Below are 25,162 nucleotides of genomic sequence, written 5' to 3'. Positions count from 1 at the left end.
TTCCAAGAAGTCCTTGACTTCCCTGCTTTATCAATGTGGCCGCCTATTCGGGGAAAAGTTAGACCAGCTCATCTCTGATGCTACAGGGGGAAAAAGCAGTTTCCTCCCGCAACAGAGGGTCAAACCGCCGTTTCACCAGCCTCAGGCACGGTTTCGGGCATTTCGCAACCCCGGGTGGATGGCAGCGGCCAGTTCCGCAGCTCCAGCTCGCTCCAACCAGGATGGGGATCGACAGGTCTCATATAGAGCCCACCCCGTTGGGCAGGATGGGTGCTCACCAGCCCAGGTCGAGGGGAACCAGGTCCCAGAGGGCCTCGGCTAAATGACGGAGCACTTTTTAGCCGACATCAGCAGAGTAGGCGGCCGCCTGCTTCGGTTTCGCCACGTCTGGGTCACAGTAGCACACGACTCATGGGTGACGGAACTGGTGTCCTCGGGGTACAACATAGTTTGTCAGGTATCCCCCAAAACGATTTTCTTTCCCAGCTTCCCAAAGTGGAGGCCCGGTCAAAGGCGTTGCTAGGAGCCGTCGAGTCACTCCAGCACAACGGAGGCATTATTCCCGTACCAGAGCACGAGAGAGCTCAGGGTTTTTATTCTAATCTGTTAGCGGTCCCCAAAAAGGACGGGACAGTCAGGCCGGTTCTGGACCTAAAGCTCCTGAACAAGTTCATCAGGATCAAACATTTCTGAATGGAATCTCTCCGTTCAGTTATATCAGCCATGGAGCAAGGGGAATACTTGGCCTCTATCGACGTCCAGGATGCCTACCTACACGTCCCCATTTTTCCTCCGCATCAGAGGTTTCTACGTTTCGCGATCAATGGCCGACATTTCCAGTTTGTAGCACTGCCCTTTGGGCTAGCCACCGCCCCCAGTTTGTTCACAAAGGTAATGGCGGTCATCATGGCCATCTTACACTCTCGGGGCATATTCGTCTTGCCATACTTAGACGACCATTTGGTGAAGGGCCCCTCATTTCGGGCATGCGAGGAGAACGTCAGCATCACGCTGGATACCCTCTCCCACTTAGGGTGGTTGGTCAACAGGAAAAAATCATCCCTTGTCCCAGCCCAGAGGATTTCTTTTTTAGGGATGATTTTCGACACTTCCCGAGGGTTGGTAATTCTCCCTCAGGACAAGGCTCTCGCGCTCTGGCAAGGAATCTGGTTGTAGAAGCTTCCGATCTGTTGTGAACTCATTTTCTGCTCCACCAGTTGAGAGTTCTCCTTCCGTTCTCCCTCTGGTGGTGACAGGAGGTAGTGTGAGGTTGGTTTAATTGGTAGTGATCTGCCACCTGATGAGGAGGATAATGATTGGATCTCTGGAGTATCAGACTGGATATAAGACACCGACGCCCTATCCTGGTGCTGGTGATTCAGTCTGCTTCTCAGGTCTTGGACTTCAGCTCTGTTCCAGTCTTCTCAAGTTAAGTTTGTTTTTGCTATTGTTCACACTTGCTCTTGTTGGTCAATTCAGTTTTTTGTGGTCAGCCATCCCCTGCTGGGGTTGTGCTGAATTTCCACTCCTAATTATCTGTATTTGCCTTTTGGTCTCTTATTAGATTGGCCTCTTTTTGCTCGGTCTCAGAATATTTCAGAGTGCTGATATAGTGGGAGAAGTCTAGTGACTTCAGAGTTAATTTTGCTATCAGAAGTGTTGGACATTATTTTGGTAGGGTTTTTGGCAGATTGCAGACAGTGTCTTTCCTTTCCTGTCCTTTCTAGTTAGTCGGGCCCCATCGTTTGCTCAGCCTATTTTTCTGCCTTTATTTGTGTTTTCATCTTGTTTCACCGTCAATACATGTGGGGGGCTGTTTTTCCTTTGGGGTCTGCTCTGGGGCAGTTAGTTTTCCTCTTTTCCTGCTTTAGGCTTATGTAGCTCTCCGGTTGTGACGAGGCGTCTAGGATCATCGTAGGTACGCTCCACGACTGCTGCTAGTTGTGTGGTAAGATCAGAGATCTGTAATCTGCATAGTTACCAACCTCTCTGGTTTTCTGAGACTTGGCTTGTGGTGTTTTCTCCTCCTTGGTGACCCATTCATAACACCAATCCATCACACCATTCGGTTTGGGATGAGGGTACTACGGAAGATGGTGGCGGCAATGGAAGCGATTCAGTTTGCCCAATTTCATCTTCGCCCCCTGCAGCACGCCCTCTTGTCATCTTGGGATAAGAACCCATTCACGCTCGATCGTCAGTGCCGGTTGTCCTCTCAGGTCGGACAGTCACTACAGTGGTGGACGATCAGTTCCTCCCTCCTTCAGGGGAAACCTTTCCCCCAGACGAGTGGCTGGTGGTCACAACCGACGCAAGCCTCCTTGGCTGGGGAGCAGTTTTTCGCCACCACATGACTCGGGGGCAATGGTCGCAACAGGAGGCACGCCTCCCGATCAACTTTTTGGAAATACGAGCGGTCCGGCTGGCGCTGCAACATTTTCAGCACCTTCTAGCAGGACGTCCTGTCAGGATTCAATCGGACAACGCCATGGCGGTGGCTTACGTAAATCTTCAAGGTGGCACTCACAGCAGGGCAACCATGCGCGAGGTGGGACACGTGCTTCACTGGGCCGAGAGGAACCATTCGGTAATTTCGGCGGTCCACATCCCGGGCGTGGGAAACTGGGTGGCGGACTTCCTCAGCCGGCAGGGTGTCGCGTCCGGGGAATGGTCTCTGCACCCCGAGGTCTTCCAGCAAATTTGCCAACGGTGGGGAACACCGGATGTGGATCTGATGGCCTCCAGGGTGAACGCCAAGGTGCCCGTGTTCGTCGCTCGGTCTCGGGACCCGCGAGCGTTCGCCGTGGATGCGTTGGTTCTGCCATGGAACCAGTTTCGTCTTCCATACTTGTTCCCCCCGCTGCCACTACTTACAAGGATCATCATGAAGATCAAAACAGAAGGGGTTCCAGCGATTGTGCTGGCCCCAGACTGGCCCTGTCGGGCATGGTACGCAGATCTAGTACAGCTGCTCGCCGACGTCCCATGGCGACTGCCAGAGCGCCCAGACCTACTGGCCCAGGGCCTGATCTTCCACCCGAACTCAGGGGCCCTTTGTTTGACGGCATGGCCGTTGAATCTTGGATTCTGACCCAGGTGGGGTTTGAGCGTGAGGTGGTCTCTACGGTTAGCGCCCGGAAGCCTACCTCAGCGAAAATTTACCATCGCACCTGGAAGGTCGTCTTTGGTTGGTGTCGAGATTGCGTTTTTTTTCCACTGATATTTTCTATCCCCAACATCTTGGCTTTTCTCCAGTCGGGCTTAGACTCAGGGTTGGGACCGAGCTCCCTTAGGAGACAGATATCGGCCTTGTCCATCCTCTTCCAGCAGAAAATCGCTACCAATATGCAGGTGAGGACTTTCATCCAGGGAGTCTCCCACTTGGTACCTCCCTATAGGGCGCCCCTGGATGCCTGGGACCTTAACCTGGTCCTGAGTGTGCTCCAGGAAGCTCCATTCGAACCTCTTCAAGACATTTCCTTGTCGTACCTTTCCTGGAAGGTGGTATTCCTTGTAGCCATAACTTCCATTAGGCGAGTCTTGGAGTTGGCGGCCCTATCCTGCAGAGCACCGTTTCTCACCTTCTACAAGGATAAGGTGGTTCTCAGACCAGCTCCCCCTTTCTGCCAAAGGTCGTTTCCTCATTCCACATTAATGAGGATATTGTCTTGCCCTCGCTTTGTCCAGCGCCAGTACACCGTGTGGAAAAGGTTCTTCACACATTGGACCTGGTGAGAGCACTCAGGAGGTGCGTGTCGCAGACGGCACCCTTTTGCCAGACTGACATGCTGTTCGTGCTACCCGAGTGGCGCAGGAAGGGACTCGCAGCCTCGAAATCGACCATAGCCAGGTGGATCCGTCTTAACTATTCAGGAAGTCTAGCGCACCAGGGGTGTGCCGGTTCCAGCAGGGATCAGAGCACACTCTACTCGGGCAGTGGGCGCCTCTTGGGCGCTTCGGCACCAGGCTTCAGCGGAGCAGGTGTGCAAAGCAGCAACCTGGTCCAGCCTGCACACGTTTACTAAACATTACAATGTCCATTCTCAGGCTTCGTCAGATGCGAGCCTGGGTAGAAGGATTCTCCAAGCAGCGGTGGCGCACCTTTAGACATGAGGTGCATGTAGCTTGGATCGGTGAGTCAACTTCCCACCCAGGGACTGCTTTAGGACTTCCCACAGTACCTGTGTCCCCCAATGAGACGAAGGAGAAACATGGATTTTTGTGAGAACTCACTGTAAAAATCCTTTTCTCCGAGACTCTCATTGGGGGACACAGCACCCACCCTGATAGCCAGGTGGCTCTTGTTTATTTAATTAATATGCATTTTTGTTGATGTTAGGGTGGTCCCTTTCCAGACATATTGTTATCTGCATTAAGGCTGATTTGTTTTGTGTTCTCCTACTGCTGTTGCACTAAACTGGTTTTTGCCCGCAATCGGGGCGAGGGTGTATGCGGCGGAGGAGCAGCTAACCTTTTTTTGTTCACTTAGTGTCAGCCTCCAGGTGGCAGTAGCATACACCCACAGTACCTGTGTCCCCCCAATTAGCGTCTTGGAGAAAAGGATTTTACGGTGAGTTCTCACAAAAATCCATGTTTCCCATTGGTTGTATAGCAGCGACATATTCCATAGTGCTGTACACAGATAATGTCCCGTTTCCATTTTTCCCCCTTGGGACTCATTCTACATCACTTACAATAGACGGGTCAGTTTCATAGGAAGCCAGTTGACCACCTAGTACTGTAGATTTCTGGAGTGTGAGAGGAACACCGATAAACTGGAGGAAATGCATGAAAAACACATGGAGGACATAGACTCCTAGCAATGTTTCCCTTGGGTTTAAACACTGGGACCCCAGCAATGCAGGGCAACAGTACTAACTACTGAGGCACCTTGACTACTGTCCAGTGACTTGTAGAAAATCTGCAGTTTTCATGATGCAAATCTTGATGCAGCTCTGTGCAGATACTGAACAAGCAGGAACTATGAGGGTGTGTGCACACGCTGCGGAATCTGCTGCGGATTGATCCGCGCGGATTTTCAAAATCCGCAGATAAATCCGCAGGTCAAAAGACCTGCGGTTTATCTGCGGATTAGCCTGCGGTTTTGCCCTGCGGTTTTACCATCTCCACAATGGAGGAGATGGAAAACCGCTGCGGAATCCGCAGAAAGAATTGACATGCAATTCTTTCTGCGGTTTAGAAACCGCAGCAAAATCCGCGCTGACAATTCCGCAGCATCTGCACTGCGGTTTCCATTTCCCATAGGGAATAATGGTACTGTACTGCAGCAGATTCCGCAGCAGATTCCGCAGCGTGTGCAGACACCCTGAGAGAATGGATTGTGCTGTGGATAAGGATGTGATGGAAGCCATGTCTGGATCAGTACAATATGAATGACATCACAGCTGCGTTAGATTACTATACCGTGTAGATTATACGTGAACTGTGTTCCGGTTTCCGAGCTGTATGGCCATTGGTCGTAATCCTAATCTATAACCCAATGTGGGAAGGAATCCGGCAGTATGAAGAAACCTAATAAGTGTCCCTAATATCTTTTCACAATGACAGGTCGAAACGCAAGATGATGTGAAGGGCTACAACGTAATGCTGATGGTCCCAGTCTCTCAGGCAGCTGTGGGAACGGTCTTGGATGGATTTAATGTCTGCCGAGGTTACGGGCTGATAGAAGCAGATGATGGCAGACAGTGTGAAATTACCACGGTGTCTGTGGATGTCTGGCATATTCTGGAATTTGACTACAGCAGGCTCCCGAAGCAGAGCATCGGTCAGTTCCACGAGGGAGATGCGTATGTGGTGAAATGGAAATACATGCTGAGCACAACAGGTAAGAAGCTTTGAGTAGTCTGACACTTTCACACTGTTAACACAAGTGTGTCAGCACAAAATGACTGTTCAAGCCTAGCACAGGCACTCTGTAAATCCATGGTGTGGTTAAACAGTTCAGTACACCTTCTCTCACCTATTTGTTTTCCAACTTTCTGCCAACTTTTCCTCCTCAGTTGACAGCTCTGGCTGAGAGGAGATAGATGGAAAACAACTAAGTGGGAAGATGTGCCGAACTGCTCGGTAACACCAAGGGTGCACCAAGCGAATGTGCTTGGTTTGAACAGTCATTGTTTTCCCAATTCTTCCTATTGCAGATAGTCAACCTATAGGCTTTTTTAAAGCCTTGACACGTAAAAGCCACTGAATCCACTTTTGGGAAAATTTAAAGGGACTCTGTCAGCACAGAATGACTGCTCAAACCAAGTACATGTGATCGATGCTTCATGGCGGGACCAAACCTTTATATACACCTTCCCACTGCTTGTCTTCTATAGCCTCTGTGTTGCATTGTCTATTACTAGCTGTGGACTGAGTCTACTGAGATTCTGTCAGTGAGCTCATTCTGACAATCGGATAAGAGTTACACACTCTGCTGCCACTTTTTCCAAGATTTTGTTGACTGATTTATGACCACAAACCACACCAACAGTGAGTAGGCAGGGAAATAAAGAACCTGTAAAAGCTAAATGATGCAATTTTTTTAATGAAATCCAATGCAAAAATAACTTTTTAGGCCAAAATGCGTGCATTTAAGTAAAAAAAAAGACAATGAATTTTCCTCAAAGCTCGACAACCCTTTTAAATGGAAGCCTAATGTTTCTAGCCTTCATCATGTAAGAGGGATTATCGGACAATGATCCAGTATATGGATCTCTGCGCCTATACATGCATTACGTCCAGGGCAGTAGTACAATGCGCGGTATTATATCCCTGCCACCTGGACGCTGCACAACCTCTTGTAATGTGTAATCTCCTCCCTGTAATGAATGGCTCACAGTTCCTTCCTTTCACTAATTGCCTTTGATTCTTAGTGATGTTGATCCAGAACATTCATTTCTTGATTATCCACTGAATGTTACAAACCCATTGTGAGAACCACCAGCAGGATTACTGTCCTCCGCTGAATATTAAAGGAGGAGTTCTACCATAGTGCACTTGAGTTCATTTTGGTCTTGAAGAATATTTTACAATTTATTGATAAGATTTATCTGCATGAAAACTTCAGCTACTTTGTAAATAAATGATATAATAAATGTCTTACTGCTCTTCTGTCCCAGACTGTATTCTACTCCAGAGCTGCATGCGCAATTCTGTTGGTTGTCGCTGAAATTGCAGGAAAAACTTGATGGCAAATGCAGACCTAAACTCTAAGATGATTTTTGCAGACTGCAAAAGCAAGTGGTAAAGAGACACTCAAGCTTTTAATTATTTTGTGCTTCAGATGTAAAGCCTGCAGAATTGTAAATGAAGCTCTGGAGTATAGTACAGGCTGACTCTGGACAATAAGTGACTCTGCTAACAGAATGATCAGCAGCTCTGGAGTGTGTATATATGATACAGGGTGAATAATGCAAGGTGTTATATTCCAAGGCTGCACTCACTATTCTGCTGGTGGTAACTGTTTACTTACATTACTCATCCTGTACAGATCCTGAGTTACATACTGTATGTACACAGTTTCTCCACCAGCAGACTAGTGAGTGCAGCTCTGGAGTATAATACAGGATGTAACTCAGGATAGGTACAGGATAAGACACTATTCTGCTGATGGTTACTGTGTAATTACATTATGGTACTTATCCTATGCCAATATTGAGTTACATCTTGTATAATACTCCAGAGCTGCACTCACTAGTTTGGTGGTGGAGTAACTGTGTACATAGTTATGTATGTAACTCAGGATATGTACAGGATAAGTAATCTATGCAGTAACTCCACTGCCAGAATAGTGAGTGCAGCTCTGGGGTATAACACAGGATGTAACTCAGGATCAGTAATGTAATGTATATACACAGTGACTGCACCAGCAGAATAGTGAGTGCAGCTCTGGAGTACAACCCCTGGCAAAAATTATGGAATCACCGGCCTTGGAGGATGTTCATTCAGTTGTTTAGTTTTGTGCCATGTCTGTGATCTGCTTTTTTTTCTACAAAAATAAAGTCCATTCAAATGGCAACTTTCTGGCTTTAAGAAACACTAAAAGAAATCATAGAATCGTAGAGTTGGAAGGGACCTCCTGGGCCATCTGGTCCAACCCCCTGCTCAAAGCAGGATTCGCTAAATCATCCCAGTCAGATGTCTGTCCAGCCTCTGTTTGAAGACTTCCATTGAAGGAGAACTCACCACTTCTCGTGGCAGCCTGTTCCACTCATTGATCACTCTAACTGTCAAAAAGTTTTTTCTAATATCTAATCTGTGTCTCCTCCCATTCAGTTTCATCCCATTGCTTCTAGTCTTTCCTTGTGCAAATGAGAATAAAGTTGATCCTTCTACAATGTGACAGCCCTTTAGATATTTGTAGACAGCTATTAAGTAGACAAGAACAAAAAATGTGGTAGTCAGTAATGGTTACTTTTTTTAAGCCAAGCATAGGGTAAAAATTGTGCAAACACTCAATTTTGAGGAAAAAATTATGGAATCACCCTGTAAATTTGAATTCCCAAAACTAACACCTGCATCACATTAGATCTGCTCGTTAGTCTGAATCTAAAAAGGAGTGAGTACACCTTGGAGAGCTGTTGCACCAAGTGGACCGACATGAATCATGGCTCCAACACGAGAGATGTCAACTGAAACAAAGGAGAGGATTATCAAACTCTTAAAAGAGGGTAAATCATCACGCAATGTTGCAAAATATGTTGGTTGCTCACAGTCAGCTGTGTCTAAAATCTGGATAAAATACAAACTACATGGGAAGGTTGTTAAAGGCAAACATACTGGTAGACCAAGGAAGACATCAAAGCATCAAGACCGGAAACTTAAAGCAATATGTCTCCAAAACAGGAAATGCACAACAAAACAAATGAGGAACGAATGGGAGGAAACTGGAGTCAACGTCTGTGACCAAACTGTAAGAAACCGCCTAAAGGAAATGGGATTTACGTACAGAAAAGCTAAACAAAAGCCATCATTAACACCTAAACAGAAAAAAACAAGGTTACAATGGGCTAAGGAAAAGCAATCGTGGACTGTGGATGACTGGATGAAAGTCATATTCAGTGATGAATCGCGAATCTGCATTGGGCAAGGTAATGATGCTGGAACTTTTGTTTGGTGCCATTCCAATGAGATTTATAAAGATGACTGCCTGAAGAGTACCCGCAAATTTCCACGGTCATTGATGATATGGGGCTGCATGTCAGGTAAAGGCACTGTGGAGATGGCTGTCATTACATCTTCATTAAATGCAGAAGTTTATGTTGATATTTTGGACACTTTTCTTATCCCATCAATTGAAAGGATGTTTGTGGATGATGAAATCATTTTTCAAGATGATAATGCATCCTGCCATAGAGCAAAAACTGCGCACACATTCCTTGAAGGAGGACACATAAGGTCAATGTCATGGCCTGCAAATAGTCCGGATCTCAATCCAATTGAAAATCTTTGGTGGAAGTTGAAGAAAATGGTCCATGAGAAGGCTCCAACCTGCAAAGCTGATCTGGCAACAGCAATCAGAGAAGGTTGGAGCCAGATTGATGAAGAGTATTGTTTGACACTGATTAAGTCCATGCCTCAGAGACTGCATCTGTTAGAAAAGCCAGAGGTGGAGCAACAAAATACTAGTGATGTGTTGGAGTGTTTTTTGTTGGTTTGTTTTTCATGACTCCATAATTTTTTCCTCAGAATTGAGTGATTCCATAATTATTCCTCTATGCTTGGTTTAAAAAAACTAACCATTACTGACTACCACATTTTTTGTTCTTGATTTCTTTTAGTGTTTCTTAAAGCCAGAAAGTTGCCATTTGAATTGACTTTAGTTTTGTGCCATGTCTGTGATCTGCTTTTTTTCTACAAAATTAAACAACTGAATGAACATCCTCCAAGGCCGGTGATGCCATAATTTTTGCCAGGGGTTGTATAATACAGGATATAATTTGTGATCGGTACAGGATAAGTAATGTATGTACACAGTGACTGCATCAGCAGAATAGTGAGTGCAGCTCTGGCGTATAATACAGGAAGTAACTCAGGACCAGTAATGTATGTACACAGTGACTGCACCAGCAGAATCGTGAGTGCAGCTCTGGAGTATAATACAGGAAGTAACTCAGGATCAGTAATGTATGTACACAGTGACTGCACCAGCCGAATAGTGAGTGCAGCTCTGGAGTATACTACAGGAAGTAACTCAGGATCAGTAATGTAGTACACAGTGACTGCACCAGCAGAATCGTGAGTGCAGCTCTGGAGTATAATACAGGATGTAACTCAGGATCAGTAATGTAGTACACAGTGACTGCACCAGCAGAATCGTGAGTGCAGCTCTGGAGTATAATACAGGATGTAACTCAGGATCAGTAATGTATGTACACAGTGACTGCACCAGCAGAATCGTGAGTGCAGCTCTGGAGTATAATACAGAAAGTAACTCAGAATCAGTAATGTAATGTATGTACACAGTGACTGCACCAGCCGAATAGTGAGTGCAGCACTGGAGTACAATACAGGATGTAACTCAGGATCAGTAATGTATGTACACAGTGACTGCACCAGCAGAATAGTGAGTGCAGCTCTGGAGTATAATACAGGATGTAACTCAGGATCAGTAATGTATGTACACAGTGACTGCACCAGCCGAATAGTGAGTGCAGCACTGGAGTATAATACAGGAAGTAACTCAGGATCAGTAATGTATGTACACAGTGACTGCACATTTTATGTAGATCATTTCTAGATATAAATTGTAAAATGCTTCATGAAGATGCTAATAGGCTTTAAATGTACAAATCCTAAAAATTGGGACCGAAGTACAAAGTTTTCGTCTTCTAAATTGCACAAATTCCATGATTGTTGTGTTCTTTTCAGCCTCTTTTTTTTTTTCTTTTTTTTTTCCTCTGTTGTATAGTTGGGCAGCGGCAGAAGACAGAGCATGTAAGAGTGGCAGGCAAAGAAAAGTGCGCGTACTTCTTCTGGCAGGGTCGACATTCACCTGTCAGTGAAAAGGGCACGTCGGCGTTAATGACAATCGAGCTGGATGAGGAGCGAGGATCACAGGCAAGTGTCTGCCAAATGACATAGGAAGGAAACTGGTAACCAGAGTAATTCTATGTGATATTGATGTTGTTGCACCAGTGTGGTCCTTGCCGGCCGCAGAAGTGCAGCTTCCAGATAAATACTTACGTTTTTCAAAACTTAATAGTCTTTAATCTTCCAGGTCCAAGTTCTTCAGGGGAAGGAGCCACCGTGTTTCCTCCAGTGTTTCGAAGGGGGTATGATTGTGCATGCGGGGAGACGAGAAGAGGAAGAGGAAAACACCCAAAGTACGTCCTGATTTTTATAGAAAACGTTCTGCTTGTTGTGTTTTTTTTGTTTTTTGTTTTTTTAAATATAACTTTTTAGTTACGGTTTCTGGTAATAGTCACCAGGCATATTATATCAGAGGAGGGAAGACAATATAGTTTTGCTCTTGTATTTGAATAAAGTCTCCTGCTTAGATACTTTCAATTCTAGATACCAGGGAGCCGCAGTTTTTCCCAGTGCCTCTTAATATGGCGATTCCCTCCTCTGTTCCCCTACAGGTGATTGGAGATTGTATTGTGTTCGGGGAGAGGTTCCCATGGAGGGCAATCTGATCGAGGTGGCTTGTCACTGCAGCAGTCTCCGGTCCAGGACTTCTATGATACTGCTCAATGTGAATAATGCCGTCATTTACCTCTGGCACGGCTGCAAAGCACAAAGCCACACCAAGGAAGTAGGGAGGACGGCCACCGACAGAATAAAGGAAGAGTGAGTATGGGGTGCGGGAATATTCTACGCCTTCCCGGCTCTTGGGCGGCCCTGCCCGGCTCTTGGGCGCCTTCGCTCACCAGTGCTTGTATTGTGTTGGAGAAGCCATAGGCGTTAATGAGATCACAGCTGGATTATTAGTTTACTCTTTATCTTTTTGCCTTTTAGTAATTAAAGAATTTATTACATTTTCTGGACTATTTGCTGTTTCCAGCTCTCCTTTGTAAATGCATAAAACCATGTACAAAAGACTGCTTAGAACCACTGTACTGGACTAGAATAACTTGGCTGCAATTTTATAGACAGTGCCACCTCTCTCCACAGGTTGTGTATAGTATTGCATCCCAGTCGTATTCACTTTAGCAGTCTAAAACTACCAGTTTGTAGTCACTCTGACTGCAGCCTTGTGAATCACCACATATCACGCGTACTGTACTCTGTCAGGAGTCTCCAGTGACAGCGTCATACGTCTGCGATATGTGAGGATTCACAAGTCTGCAGTCACATAGTTTTAGACCGGACAACCCTTTTAACTGCAGTACCAGACACAAGCCTTGGACAGACAAGGCGCTGTTGTTGAAAATATGCAGTCATGGTTTTTATATTTTTTTTTTTTTTTTTTTTTTTTTTTTTTAACAAATTTAATGCAACCCATATAGATAACGCCTGTAAAGCATTGTGGTATATGATGGTGCTATGTAAGTAAAAGTAGTAATTAAAAATAAATTTGGACTTTAGGTTTGCCATAAGAGACTTTATTTCAGTGGATATTCTGGAAGTTCTTCTAAAAAAAAAAAAAAAAAAATTGCGTTTGTTTCAAAAACTCAGCAAAAAGATTGTGCACATATGATAATACCAACCAAAATATTTAGGATGGCATTCATGAGGGTCCAGGTAATGGGATCCTCAATTGCTAAAAAAATGAAGTTTATCCGAGGCTCACTGGCCTTAGAGACCCGATATGATCATATGATCAGTACTGTTAAAAAATAGACATTTTGCTCATAAACCACAGTAGTACTGCTTGTATTTCTTGCAGTTCATGCTGCCATCCTATAATAACTTTACTTTGTCCCTACAGATGTCCATTAGAAGCCGGATTGCATAGCAGCAGCAAGGTGACGATATATGAATGTGACGAGGGCTCTGAACCCCTCGGATTCTGGGACGCACTTGGCAGAAGAGATCGTAAAGCTTATGACTGCATGCTGCAAGGTAATCCTATATATACACATATACGATTTCACTTTGCCGCCTCTAGCCTGACACTGTGATCCATCCTTACATATAGGTTCTTACTATAGTCTCCAGCCTTACACTGTGATCATCCTTACGTATACGTTCCCACTATGCCGCCTCCGGCCTTACACTGTAGTCCATCCTTATGTATACGTTCTTACTACAGTCTTCAGCCTTATACTGTGATCCATCCTTGCGTATACGTTCCCACTATGCCGTCTCCAGCCTTAGGCCGGGATCACCCTACCGTGTGTGATGAGAGAAACTCGCATGAGTCTCTCGCATCAACACCCGCGCTGCCGACGAAATACATGCAGCCGCAGCTCCAGTCCTGAGTGCTGGCAGCAGTGCCGGGTGTTGATGCGAGAGACTCGTGCGAGTTACTCGCATCACACACTGTAGTGTGATCCCGGCCTTACACTGTCATCCATCTTTACATTTATGTTCCTACTATGTCGCCTCCAGCCTTACACAGCGATCCATCCTTATGTATTCCTTCCCTCTATGCCGCCTCCAACCTTACACTGAGATCCATCCTTATGTATTCCTTCCCACTAATGCCGCCTCCAGCCTTACACTGAGATCCATCCTTATGTATTCCTTCCCACTATGCCACCTCCAGCCTTACACTGAGATCCATCCTTACGTATACGTTCCCACTAATGCCGCCTCCAGCCTTACACTGAGATCCATCCTTATGTATTCCTTCCCACTAATGCCGCCTCCAGCCTTACACGGAGATCCATCCTTATGTATTCCTTCCCACTATGACGCCTCCAGCCTTACACTGAGATCCATCCTTACGTATACGTTCCCACTATGCCGTCTCCAGCCTTACACTGAGATCCATCCTTATGTATTCGTTCCCACTATGCCACCTCCAGCCTTACACTGAGATCCATCCTTATGTATTCCTTCCCACTATGCCACCTCCAGCCTTACACTGAGATCCATCCTTATGTATTCCTTCCCACTATGCCACCTCCAGCCTTACACTGAGATCCATCCTTATGTATTCCTTCCCACTATGCCGCCTCCAGCCTTACACTGAGATCCATCCTTACGTATACGTTCCCACTATGCCGTCTCCAGCCTTACACTGAGATCCATCCTTATGTATTCGTTCCCACTATGCCACCTCCAGCCTTACACTGAGATCCATCCTTATGTATTCGTTCCCACTATGCCGTCTCCAGCCTTACACTGAGATCCATCCTTACGTATACGTTCCCACTAATGCCGCCTCCAGCCTTACACTGAGATCCATCCTTATGTATTCCTTCCCACTAATGCCGCCTCCAGCCTTACACTGATATCCATCCTTATGTATTCCTTCCCACTATGCCGCCTCCAGCCTTACACTGAGATCCATCCTTACGTATACGTTCCCACTAATGCCGCCTCCAGCCTTACACTGAGATCCATCCTTATGTATTCCTTCCCACTAATGCCGCCTCCCGCCTTACACAGAGATCCATCCTTATGTATTCCTTCCCACTATGCCGCCTCCAGCCTTACACTGAGATCCATCCTTACGTATACGTTCCCACTATGCCGTCTCCAGCCTTACACTGAGATCCATCCTTATGTATTCGTTCCCACTATGCCGCCTCCAGCCTTACACTGAGATCCATCCTTACGTATACGTTCCCACTATGCCGCCTCCAGCCTTACACTGAGATCCATCTTTACGTATACGTTCACACTATGCCGCCTCCAGCCTGACACTGAGATACATCCTTACGTAAGCAATCCTACATTTTCGACTGACGACGTGCACATAACGGAGTTTACAGTATATCTATATTAGTCTGGCCTCACGACAGTGCGAACAGCAATAAAGACACCGTCACCTTATTGCATACTAGCAAAGCATATAAAACTGCTATGAGCTATTCACATGGGACTGTACTTCAGTGATTTACATGGGACTGCGAATAGAATAAGCTGACTGATTTTCACTATTAGTAATTCCATATACATATTCTTTTTCATGTTTTAACAGATCCAGGAAAATTTAACTTTACACCACGGTTGTTCAGTCTCAGTAGTTCATCTGGAGAATTCACTGCTACAGAATTTATGTATCCGTCCAGATTGACATCTGTAGTAAATTCCATGCCGTTCTTGCAGGAGGACCTGTACACCGCCTCACAGCCAGGCAAGCACTCGTCTATTGGAGCTTTATTGATTGTGACGTTGTTCTGCTTGACAGCCCGTTTTCATCACTTCCTGTGCTCCCTTAAAGAAAATGACCTACTATGTTTAAATCAGAATTTTATGCCACATTTTTGTTACAAAAATTGTGAAAGTTTTTTTTTTTTTTCTTTTTTTTTTTTTTTTTTTTTAAATTAGAAACATAGATAAATATCTTGTGATTTTCACATTGGCCACTAGGGCTTTTCCAAACTTTCTGTTTCAAGGAATGCACATGTGCATTAAGTGCATTGACTCAGACCCCATCGCTTCTATTGAAGCATCTGACGTGCGTGTACAAAGGACACGTTTTTATTTTTTTTAGCTGCGCATTGGTTGAAACTACGTTTTAATTTTGTATCTTTGACATTTTTTATGACTTGGAAATAATGACAGAACTGATGCTGTAGTAAAGGTGATCGTGCATTCTGTTCTATGGCTGATATTCACCAGTTTTATTTCCTTTTAATGCAGCTCTATTCCTTGTTGACAACCATCATGAGGTTTACCTCTGGCAGGGCTGGTGGCCTGAAGAAGACGTCATTACTGGATCCGCACGGATACGATGGGATGCAGATAGAAAGAGCGCGATGGAGACCGTGCTACAGTATTGCAAAGGTTAGAAGCCTAAGATGGCTTAGAATAATGGGATAATAGATATGGTGGGTACAGCCAATCTACTGGTCCCTTAACCCCTTAATGACCAGAGCGGTTTTGGTTTTCCGCTCCCCTTCTTTCCAGAGCCATAACTTTTTTTATTTTTCTGTCAGTATGGCCATGTGAGCGCTTATTTTTTGCGGAACAAGTTGTGCTTTTGAACGACGACATTGGTTTTACCATGTCGTGTACTCGAAAACGGGAGAAAAAAATTCCAAGCTCGGTGAAATTGCAAAAGAAAAACCGCAATCCCACGCTTGTTTTTTGTTTGGCTTTTTTGCTAGGTTCACTAAATGCTAAAACTGACCTGCCATTGTGATTCTCCAGGTCATTACGAGTTCAGAGACACCAAACATGTCTAGGTTCTCCTTTTTATCTAAATGGTGAAAAAAATCCAAAGTTTGCTAAAAAAAAAAAAAAAATTAAAAAAATTGCTCCATTTTCCGAGACCCGTAGCGTCTCCGATTTTCATGATCTCGGGTCGGGTGAGGGCTTATTTTTTGCGTGCCGAGCTGACGTTTTTAATGACTCTTGTGCAGATACGTTGTTTTGATTGCCCATTATTGCATTTTAATGCCATTTTCGCGGTGACCAAAAAAACGTAATTCTGGCGTTTTGATTTTTTTCTCACTGCAGCGTTGATCAGGCGATTCTGAACGCGGCGATACCAAATATGTGTGTTTGTTTGATTTTTTGTTTTATTTTGATTGGGGCGAAAGGGGTTGTTGTTGTTATTATTTTATTTATATAGCACCATTAATTCCATGGTGCTGTACATGAGAAGGGGGGTACATACAAAGTTATAGACATTGTTAACAGTAAACAAATTTACAATGACAGACTGGTACAGAGGGAAGAGGACCCTGTCCTTGCGGTTAAACTTTTATATTTTTTTTTATATTTTTATTTTTTTTAACTTTTGGCATGCTTCAATAGCCTCCATGGGAGGGTAGAAGCTGCCATAGCTTGATCAGCTCTGCTACATACAGGTGATTCTCAGATTGCCTCTATGTAGTAGAATTACTGCATTGCTATGAGCACCGACCACACGGTGGCGCTCATATCAATCCGGCATCAACAACCATAGAGGTCTCAAGGAGACCTCTGGTTGTTATGCCGACGCACCGATGACCCCCGATCACGTGACGGGGTCAGCCGTGAGCGTATTTCCGGCCGACCCCCGATCACGTGACGGGGGTCAGCCGTGAGCGTATTTCCGGCCCAGTGGCCGGAAGCGCGCGCTAAATGCCGCTGTCAGCGTTTGACAGCGGCATTTAACTAGTTAATAGGCGCGGGTGGACCGCGATTTCACTTGTGCCTATTGCAGGCACATGTCAGCTGTTCAACCCATTTTGTTCCTGTCCACTAAATACAGTCAGATTAATGATCACCAGGTGGTGATATGCAGAGCGATCCTTAGTGTATGCTGGCTCAGTGGTTAGCACTGTGTTGCTTTGCAGTCCTGGGTTCAAATCCCACCAAGGACAACATCTGCAAGGAGTTTGTATGTTCTCCCTGTGTTTGTGTGGGTTTCCTCCAGGTTCTCCGGTTTCCTCCCACACTCTAAAGACGTAGTGATTTAGTGATGACTATGTCCATAAAGTGCTGCGGAATATGATGATGCAAAATAACCCCTTCCAGACATCCAGCGTTCATATTGGGTGTTAGTGTATTGTGTGGGCCCTGGAGCCAAGTCTCCAGTATACCCAGCAGGTGGCGGCAGTGCTATTTAGGTGGCATTTGTCTGTGACCACCGCAATGGGAGCAAAGCGCCGACCCGCTGCGGTTAACCCCTTAAATGCCTTAGTTAGTCTTTCGACTCCAGCATTTAAGGCGCATGATCTTCCGGGCGCGTCGTATTGTTTCTTCATGGCCCCGGAAAGAGGATCACAAGGTGCTGATCGGTTGCCATTTCAGCTTCATGGGCTTGTGATTTTTGCTGTGGCGTTACCGCATATATCAAGCGATTGGACGTATTTCAGTTTCAAATTCTATTATGAGACTAAAAATTAAAACAAAGTACAAAAAAGTAAAATATAGATATATGGAACAACCTCCCCTTTTCCACAGTTAGACATTAGAAAAGAAAATTCTGTATCATTGGCTCCATAAAAGACCTATATATCAATAAATTATTTAACCTGTACGGTAAACTCCATAAAGAAGAAGGAAAAGAAAATTTAAAAATTCCTGATTTGCCATTTTTATTGGTCACCACATCCCCCTTTTTAAAGATGAAAACGAAAGCAATGAAAATGTGTACCAAAAAAATCTGAAAAAATGTCAGCTCACCATGAAATTAATATATAATTCAATTTTTATTTTAATTTTCTGAATTTTTCTACCCCTAAAAACAATAAATTAAAAAAAACCCTATAAGCGTTTAGTATCACTATAGTCATACTGACCTGGGGAATCATATTGCCATGCCAATTTTACCACAAAACACAAAAATAAGAGGATGACCACCAAACTTCTGCATCTGATCAGTTTGATCTTCAGGTGTGCATGTAATCACCAGGGCTAACCATTCACTTCCGAGTATATAGTGTTATACGCATTTACATTACACGTGTTATGACCACATTAAAATTGTATTTCAGGCAAGAATAGTAAAAAACCACCCAAATCCTACCTGATTCACGCCGGTCTAGAACCTTTGACATTTACAAACATGTTCCCAAGCTGGGAGCACAGAGAAGACATCGCCCAGATTACGGAAAGAGTGAGTATTAATTGGGATCACTGAAGGACTCTTCCCGATTGTTCATAAATTATGAGCTAATAAAGTGACAGGTTCAATATTGCCAAAAACGCACAATATGGTGGGCGCAAAAAAACAAGAGTCTGCTCTAAATATTTCGCATATAACATGTTGTTGTATGTAATTTTATTCTTTCCCTTGTGTACTTTTGTGTTTGTACAGGATGCTGAAGTCTCCAGTCAGATAATCCTCGTGGAGGATGTTCTGGCCAAGCTTTGTAAAAAGATCTACCCCTTGGCGGAACTCCTTGCCCGCCCGTTGCCCGAGGGAGTGGACCCATTGAAGCTTGAAATTTATCTCTCTGATAAAGATTTTGAGGTAAACGTCAAACACTGTGAAGGGGTATGCTGACCGTAGGCAGTTACAGCGTATTCATAGGATCATTTATAAATGTCTGATGGGTTGGAATTCCATGTCTAGGGAGTGGCGGGCATTATAGACCAAGGAGGACTAAGAAATAAGGGTGGGATTTAACAACGCTCGATCACTTTAGCGAAGGTGCACCATTGGGGTCTGTAATGTGTCGGCCGAGTGTGACCTTTGTGCCCAATGGAGAAAATATTTGAACAAGTATGGATTAAATTGTGTGTGGCTGTGTCTGTGAAGTGATCGTTACCCGGCAATTTCTAGTTTGTTTGATGTGAACAAACGACCTACTTGTAACTAACGTATATGGCTCACGTTATAGAATGTGCCAAACGTGGGAATTGTTCTCTTCATTAAATGGAATCTATCAACACAAAAATGACAGTTCAAGCCAAGCACCGGTGCCTTGTGCACCCTTGGTGAGGTGGAGCAGTAAAGTGCTCCTTCACACCTACTTGTTTTCCATTGATTGCTCCACTCCCACACCTCTTCCTATGGCTCCTGCAAAGTAAGCGCTGTTAATCATAGAAAAGGAGGGAAATAGATGAAATTTCCACTGAACAGCTCGGCCACACCAAGGGTGCACCGAGCTCTTGTGCTTGGTTTGAACAGTAATTTTGTGCCGACAGACTCACTTTTAACATCCAAGAGCGTTAGTCACATTTTTCCCCGGTATCAGTCAATCAGTATCCAGAAAAAGCCAATCACAGCAAAAAAAAAATGGGCACCATACCTACCCTACAAGCAGCGTTAAACAACTGCTGATCAGTACAAATCTGTGGTGACTTAATAGTCTGTTTAGACAGGTAGACTACATCTAATATGTGCACCGAACGATCAGTAATAGATCAATCTGTGCACATGGTCGGCCATTGTTCTTGACAGCCAAAAGATCATTTCACCAGATGGACAGCTAGCATTTAGCTTGTTCAGTTGAGTGATGGGCAGCCTGTTTACGCTGCACGATTATCGGGAATGATGATCCTAGGAACGCACGTTCCCAATAGTAGTGCAGTGTAAATGCACTTTTACAGTTTGGGGATGTTCTCTGCTTTAAAACTCAGTAAACCTCAACTCCAGAACCTTCATTTTATGATATAATTTATTTGCAGATTGCATTAGAAATGTCTAGAGAAGAATACAACACACTTCCATCCTGGAAACAAGTCAACATCAAAAAAGCTAAAGGACTCTTTTGAAGAGAGAAATGCTGTCATCCTGCCCTTTCGTTACGGTTAGCTGGATCCTCTGTGAGCCTGCACTTGTCTTCCATCTGCCTCTGCACTGAGATACCGCAGAACTTTGCACTCACTGTCATGACAATTGTGCACAATTCAGTGTACTGTTTTCAAGTCCTGTGTACTGCCGATGTGGGTAGGACACTGAAATGAAGGACGCCGCAGACATCCAGTGTGAGATCCGATGACTCCTGTTCTAATGTAAATGTACTGAAAGAGCCAATCTAAACAGGAGTGTTTCTCCAAGGAATCCCACAACTATCTACCGTGCACTTAACGCTAAATGCAAAAGTATTTGTCGGCTCTAAACGTGACATTTTTTGGATCTGGTTCTCTCTTGTAAATGTTCTGTTTGTCCAATCCAATAGAATGTATTTATATCGACACTGTATTTAACTATGCAATATAATCACTGTGTACGATTTGTGTGTTCTTACACAAACCATGAAATACAATGCCAATACTGTGCTACCGGCAGATTACACCAGGTTGTCTGTAAACCATATGCATTTGTGACATTTTTTTCTTTTTTTTCTTTGCATGTGGTGGTAAGTAATCAGGTGGTCACATCATGTGTGGACTTGCTGCTTTTCACTGTGCTCTCCAGTGGTCCAGTGAAAAGGCCACGCTAACTGCCCCCATCTACAGTCATAATGCATCAGTGTGTGGGGTGACCCGCAGCCCCCACAGCGGTACCGCTCGTGTTATCCACACATTAGTTTGTATTCTTTTTTTTTCCTTCTGCTTACATTTCAGACTAAAGGGGCTCGTAACCAACTGTATAGTGCCTTGTTTTGTGTACAGTTTATATACAGGAAAAATGTAGTTTTCATTTCGGAAGCAGTTATAAAAAGCAAAAAAAAAAAAAGCATCTGATATTTGTACTTTATAATAGAAGACATCTCAGTTTCTACTACCTGATGTAAACTTTAAACATGTATTTTGTGATATAAGATCCCAAATTAAAAAGGAAAAAAAGGCTTCACAAAATGTTGTCTAGTTGGAGTTATTCATTGCAGTAGCAATGCTTTTCTTAACTTGTATACCTCCGCATTCATTACATCGGGTTTTAAAATGTATTTCACAAATGCACGGCTCAATACAGCTGTATATGACATCTATTAACATCAATAGGAATATCTATAGGCATCAGCTGGATAGGACTGGCCACATGGCATTTCTGGCAAATGCCAGATCGAATGGACATGTGAATGGGTTTGTGGTATACAGTTGGGTCCATATATATTTGGACATAGACAACATTTTTCTAATTTTGGTTCCAGACATTACCACAATGAATTTTAAACACAACAATTCAGCTGCAGTTGAAGTTCAGACTTTCAGCTTTCATTTGAGGGTATCCACATTAAAATTGGATGAAGGGTTTAGGAGTTTCAGCTCCTTAACATGTGCCACCCTGTTTTTAAAGGGACCAAAAGTAATTGGACAATTGACTCCAAGGCTATTTCATGGACAGGTGTGGACAATCCCTTCGTTATGTCATTCTCAATTAAGCAGATAAAAGGCCTGGAGTTGATTTGAGGTGTGGTGCTTGCATTTGAAAGGTTTTGCTGTGAAGGAAACATGCGGTCAAAGGAGCTCTCCATGCAGGTGAAACCAGCCATCCTTAGGCTGCAAAAACAGAAAAAACCCATCCGAGAAATTGCTACAACATTAGGAGTGGCAAAATCTACAGTTTGGTACATCCTGAGAAAGAAAGCACTGGTGAACTCATCAATGCAAAAAGGCCTGGGCGCCCACGGAAGACAAACAGTTGTGGATGATCGCAGAATAATCTCCATGGTGAGAAGAAACCCCTTCACAACAGCCAACCAAGTGAACAACACTCTCCAGGAGGTAGGCGTATCAATATCCAAATCTACCATAAAGAGAAGACTGCATGAAAGTAAATACAGAGGGTTCACTGCATGGTGCAAGCCACTCATAAGCATCAAGAATAAAAAGGCTAGACTGGACTTTGCTAAAAAACATCTAAAAAAGCCAGCACAGTTCTGGAAGAACATTCTTTGGACAGATGAAACCAAGATCATCCTCTACCAGAATGATGGAAAGAGAAAAGTATGGCGAAGGCGTGGTACAGTTCATGATCCAAAGCATACCACATCATCTGTAAAACACGGTGGAGGCAGTGTGATGGCTTGGGCATGCATGGCTGCCAGTGGCACTGGGTCACTAGTGTTTATTGATGATGTGACACAGGACAGAAGCAGCCGAATGAATTCTGAGGTATTCAGAGCCATACTGTGTGCTCAGATCCAGCCAAATGCAGCCAAACTGATTGGTTGTCGTTTCATACTACAGATGGACAATGACCCAAAACATAAAGCCAAAGCAACCCAGGAGTTTATTAAAACAAAGAAGTGGAATATTCTTGAATGGCCAAGTCAGTCACCTGATCTCAACCCAATTGAGCATACATTTCACTTGTTAAAGACTAAACTTCAGACAGAAAGGCCCACAAACAAGCAGCAACTGAAAACCACCGCAGTGAAGGCCTGGCAGAGCATCAAAAAGGAGGAAACACAGCGTCTGGTGATGTCCATGAGTTCAAGACTTCAGGCAGTCATTGCCAACAAAGAGTTTTCAACCAAGTACTAGAAATGAACATTTTATTTACAATTATTTAATCTGTCCAATTACTTTTGGTCCCTTTAAAAACAGGGTGGCCCATGCTAAGGAGCTGAAACTCCTAAACCCCTTCATCCAGTTTTAATGTGGATACCCTCAAATGAAAGCTGAAAGTCTGAACTTCAACTGCATCTGAATTGTTTTGCTTAAAATTCATTGTGGTAATTTCTAGAACCAAAGATAGAAAAATGTCTCTGTCCAAATATATATGGACCTAACTGTAAATTTGGCATGAGTATGGCACATTTGGATTCGATGATCGTTTTCCGAACAAGTTTACTCATCTGTAGTAGAAAGGCTTGTTTTGTTAAACGATTGATATTTACGTTTAGGATTGCTACATCCAATAGGTGGCGCTAGAGTTCTAGTCCTCTTCCTCTGAAGGGGCAATTTGCATATTTAATTTCCCAGAGGAGCATTGCATGGCGTATGTCTCCTCATGCCACTCTTGAATGGGCTCCCTGAAGTATGATTTCAAGGCACTTAATGAATGATGACGCGTCCTACTAGCGTTGTGTGCCTTCGTCAGAATGTGCTCAAGTCAGGAATTAGGTGGGATTAGAAACGCCCTGTCCTGCCCATGCTCAGCCCACTTTGGTGGAGGTGGCTGAGACTGGCGTAAAAATACCAAGTCACAAAATTATTGCACAACCTGGTTGGGCAAAAATTTTGCAACACTTGAGGATGGTTTAAACCATAAAATTGACTAAAACACTGCAAGTCACTGTCATAGAAAGAGAATGTGTTATCTGAAAACAGCCTATCGCTTAAGTCAAGTGTTTTTGCAAACTATTTTTCTTTTGGTTGGGGGGGTGATTTTCTTTTTTAAATTTTTCATATCTGTAATAAAAAAATTATCAAATCTTGCAACGTTAAATGGGTTATTCCCACCTCCAAGATCCTATCCCGATATTTAGTAGGTGTAATAATAGCAAATCTCCGATTAGAAATATAGTATAGTTGTTTTTTATTCTCTCTTTCCTCATGTGCAGTCATTGCAGGACCTTGGGTATCCATGGTTACGGCCACTGGTGAAGTGACAGCTAGTTGCTAGTGGTCGTAGCCATGGATATCTAAGGTCCTGAAACGACTGCGCATGAGGAAAGAGATGTAGCGAATCCAAAAAAAACTACTACATTTGTAATTGGAGGTATTTGCAATAATTTTATTATTGCATCTATTATATACTGTATATGGATAGGAACTTGGAGCTGGGAATAACCCATTAAATAAGCGGATATGTCCTGATCTGTAGAGATCACTTTTAGCAATCCCAAAATAGCAACGAGTGGTAAAACATATGTACCGTGTGTATGTGCGTGCGTGTGTGTGTATGTGTATATACACTGCTCAAAAAAATAAAGGGAACACCTAAAGAACATAATCTAACTCCAAGTAAATCAGACTTCTGTGAAATCAAACTGTCCACTTAGGAATCAACACTGACTGACAACCAATTTCACATGCTGTTGTGCAAATGGAATAGACAACAGATGGAAATTATTGGCAATTATCAAGACACCCTCAATAAAGAAATGGTTCTGCAGGTGGGGACCACAGACCACATCTCAGCACCAATGCTTTCTGGCTGATGTTTTGGTCACTTTTGAATGCTGGTTGTGCTTTCACACTCGTGGTAGCATGAGACGGACTCTACAACCCACACAAGTGGCTCAGGTAGTGCAGCTCATCTAGGATGGCACATCAATGCGAGCTGTGGCAAGAAGGTTTGCTGTGTCTGTCAGTGTAGTGTCCAGATGCTGGAGGCACTACCAGGAGACAGGCCAGTACAACAGGAAACGTGGAGGGGGCCGTAGGAGAGCAACAACCCAGCAGCAGGACCGCTACCTCAGCCTTTATGCAAGGAGGAGCACAGCCAGAGCCCTGCAAAATGACCTCCAGCAGGTCACAAATGTGCATGTGTGCACAAACTGTTAGAAACGGACTCCATGAGGATGGTCTTAGTGCCCGAAGTCCACAAATGGGGGTTGGGTTCATAGCCCAACACCGTGCAGGACGCTTGGCATTTGCCACAGAACACCAGAATTGACAAATTCGCCAGTGGCGCCCTGTGCTCTTCACAGATAAAAGCAGGTTCACACTGAGCACATGTGACAGACGTGACTGGAGTCTGGAGACGTAGTGGAGAGCGATCTGCTGCCTGCAACATCCTTCAGCCTGACTGGTTTGGCAGTGGGTCAGTAATGGTGTGGGGTGGCAATTCTTTGGAGGGCCGCACGATGTTTGGCTGTGAGCA

The 25,162-nt window shown here is 44.2% G+C and overlaps 1 protein-coding gene across 9 annotated transcripts in view; it reads left to right on the top strand.

Annotated features, from left to right (window-relative positions):
- The window catches only part of SVIL (supervillin), a 239,617-nt gene extending 218,371 nt beyond the window's left edge, over positions 1–21,246 (top strand). For all 9 annotated transcript variants that reach the window (XM_073581705.1, XM_073581710.1, XM_073581709.1 and 6 more), the window contains 10 exons: positions 5,569–5,845; positions 10,916–11,064; positions 11,225–11,330; positions 11,589–11,796; positions 12,878–13,011; positions 15,041–15,196; positions 15,706–15,849; positions 18,492–18,613; positions 18,815–18,970; positions 20,131–21,246. In XM_073581705.1, coding sequence (XP_073437806.1) covers positions 5,569–5,845; positions 10,916–11,064; positions 11,225–11,330; positions 11,589–11,796; positions 12,878–13,011; positions 15,041–15,196; positions 15,706–15,849; positions 18,492–18,613; positions 18,815–18,970; positions 20,131–20,217 — 1,539 coding nt within the window. In that variant the 3' untranslated portion in view covers positions 20,218–21,246. The remainder of the gene's footprint in view (positions 1–5,568; positions 5,846–10,915; positions 11,065–11,224; positions 11,331–11,588; positions 11,797–12,877; positions 13,012–15,040; positions 15,197–15,705; positions 15,850–18,491; positions 18,614–18,814; positions 18,971–20,130) is intronic.
- Positions 21,247–25,162: the final 3,916 nt, after the last annotated feature.

Source organism: Dendrobates tinctorius, unplaced genomic scaffold (assembly GCF_039654945.1).
Source record: "Dendrobates tinctorius isolate UK_male_01 unplaced genomic scaffold, ASM3965494v1 ptg000070l, whole genome shotgun sequence".
NCBI classification, from domain to species: Eukaryota; Metazoa; Chordata; class Amphibia; order Anura; family Dendrobatidae; genus Dendrobates; species Dendrobates tinctorius.
Note: the sequence above shows the minus strand (reverse complement) of the source record. Positions and strands in the feature narration are given on the sequence as shown.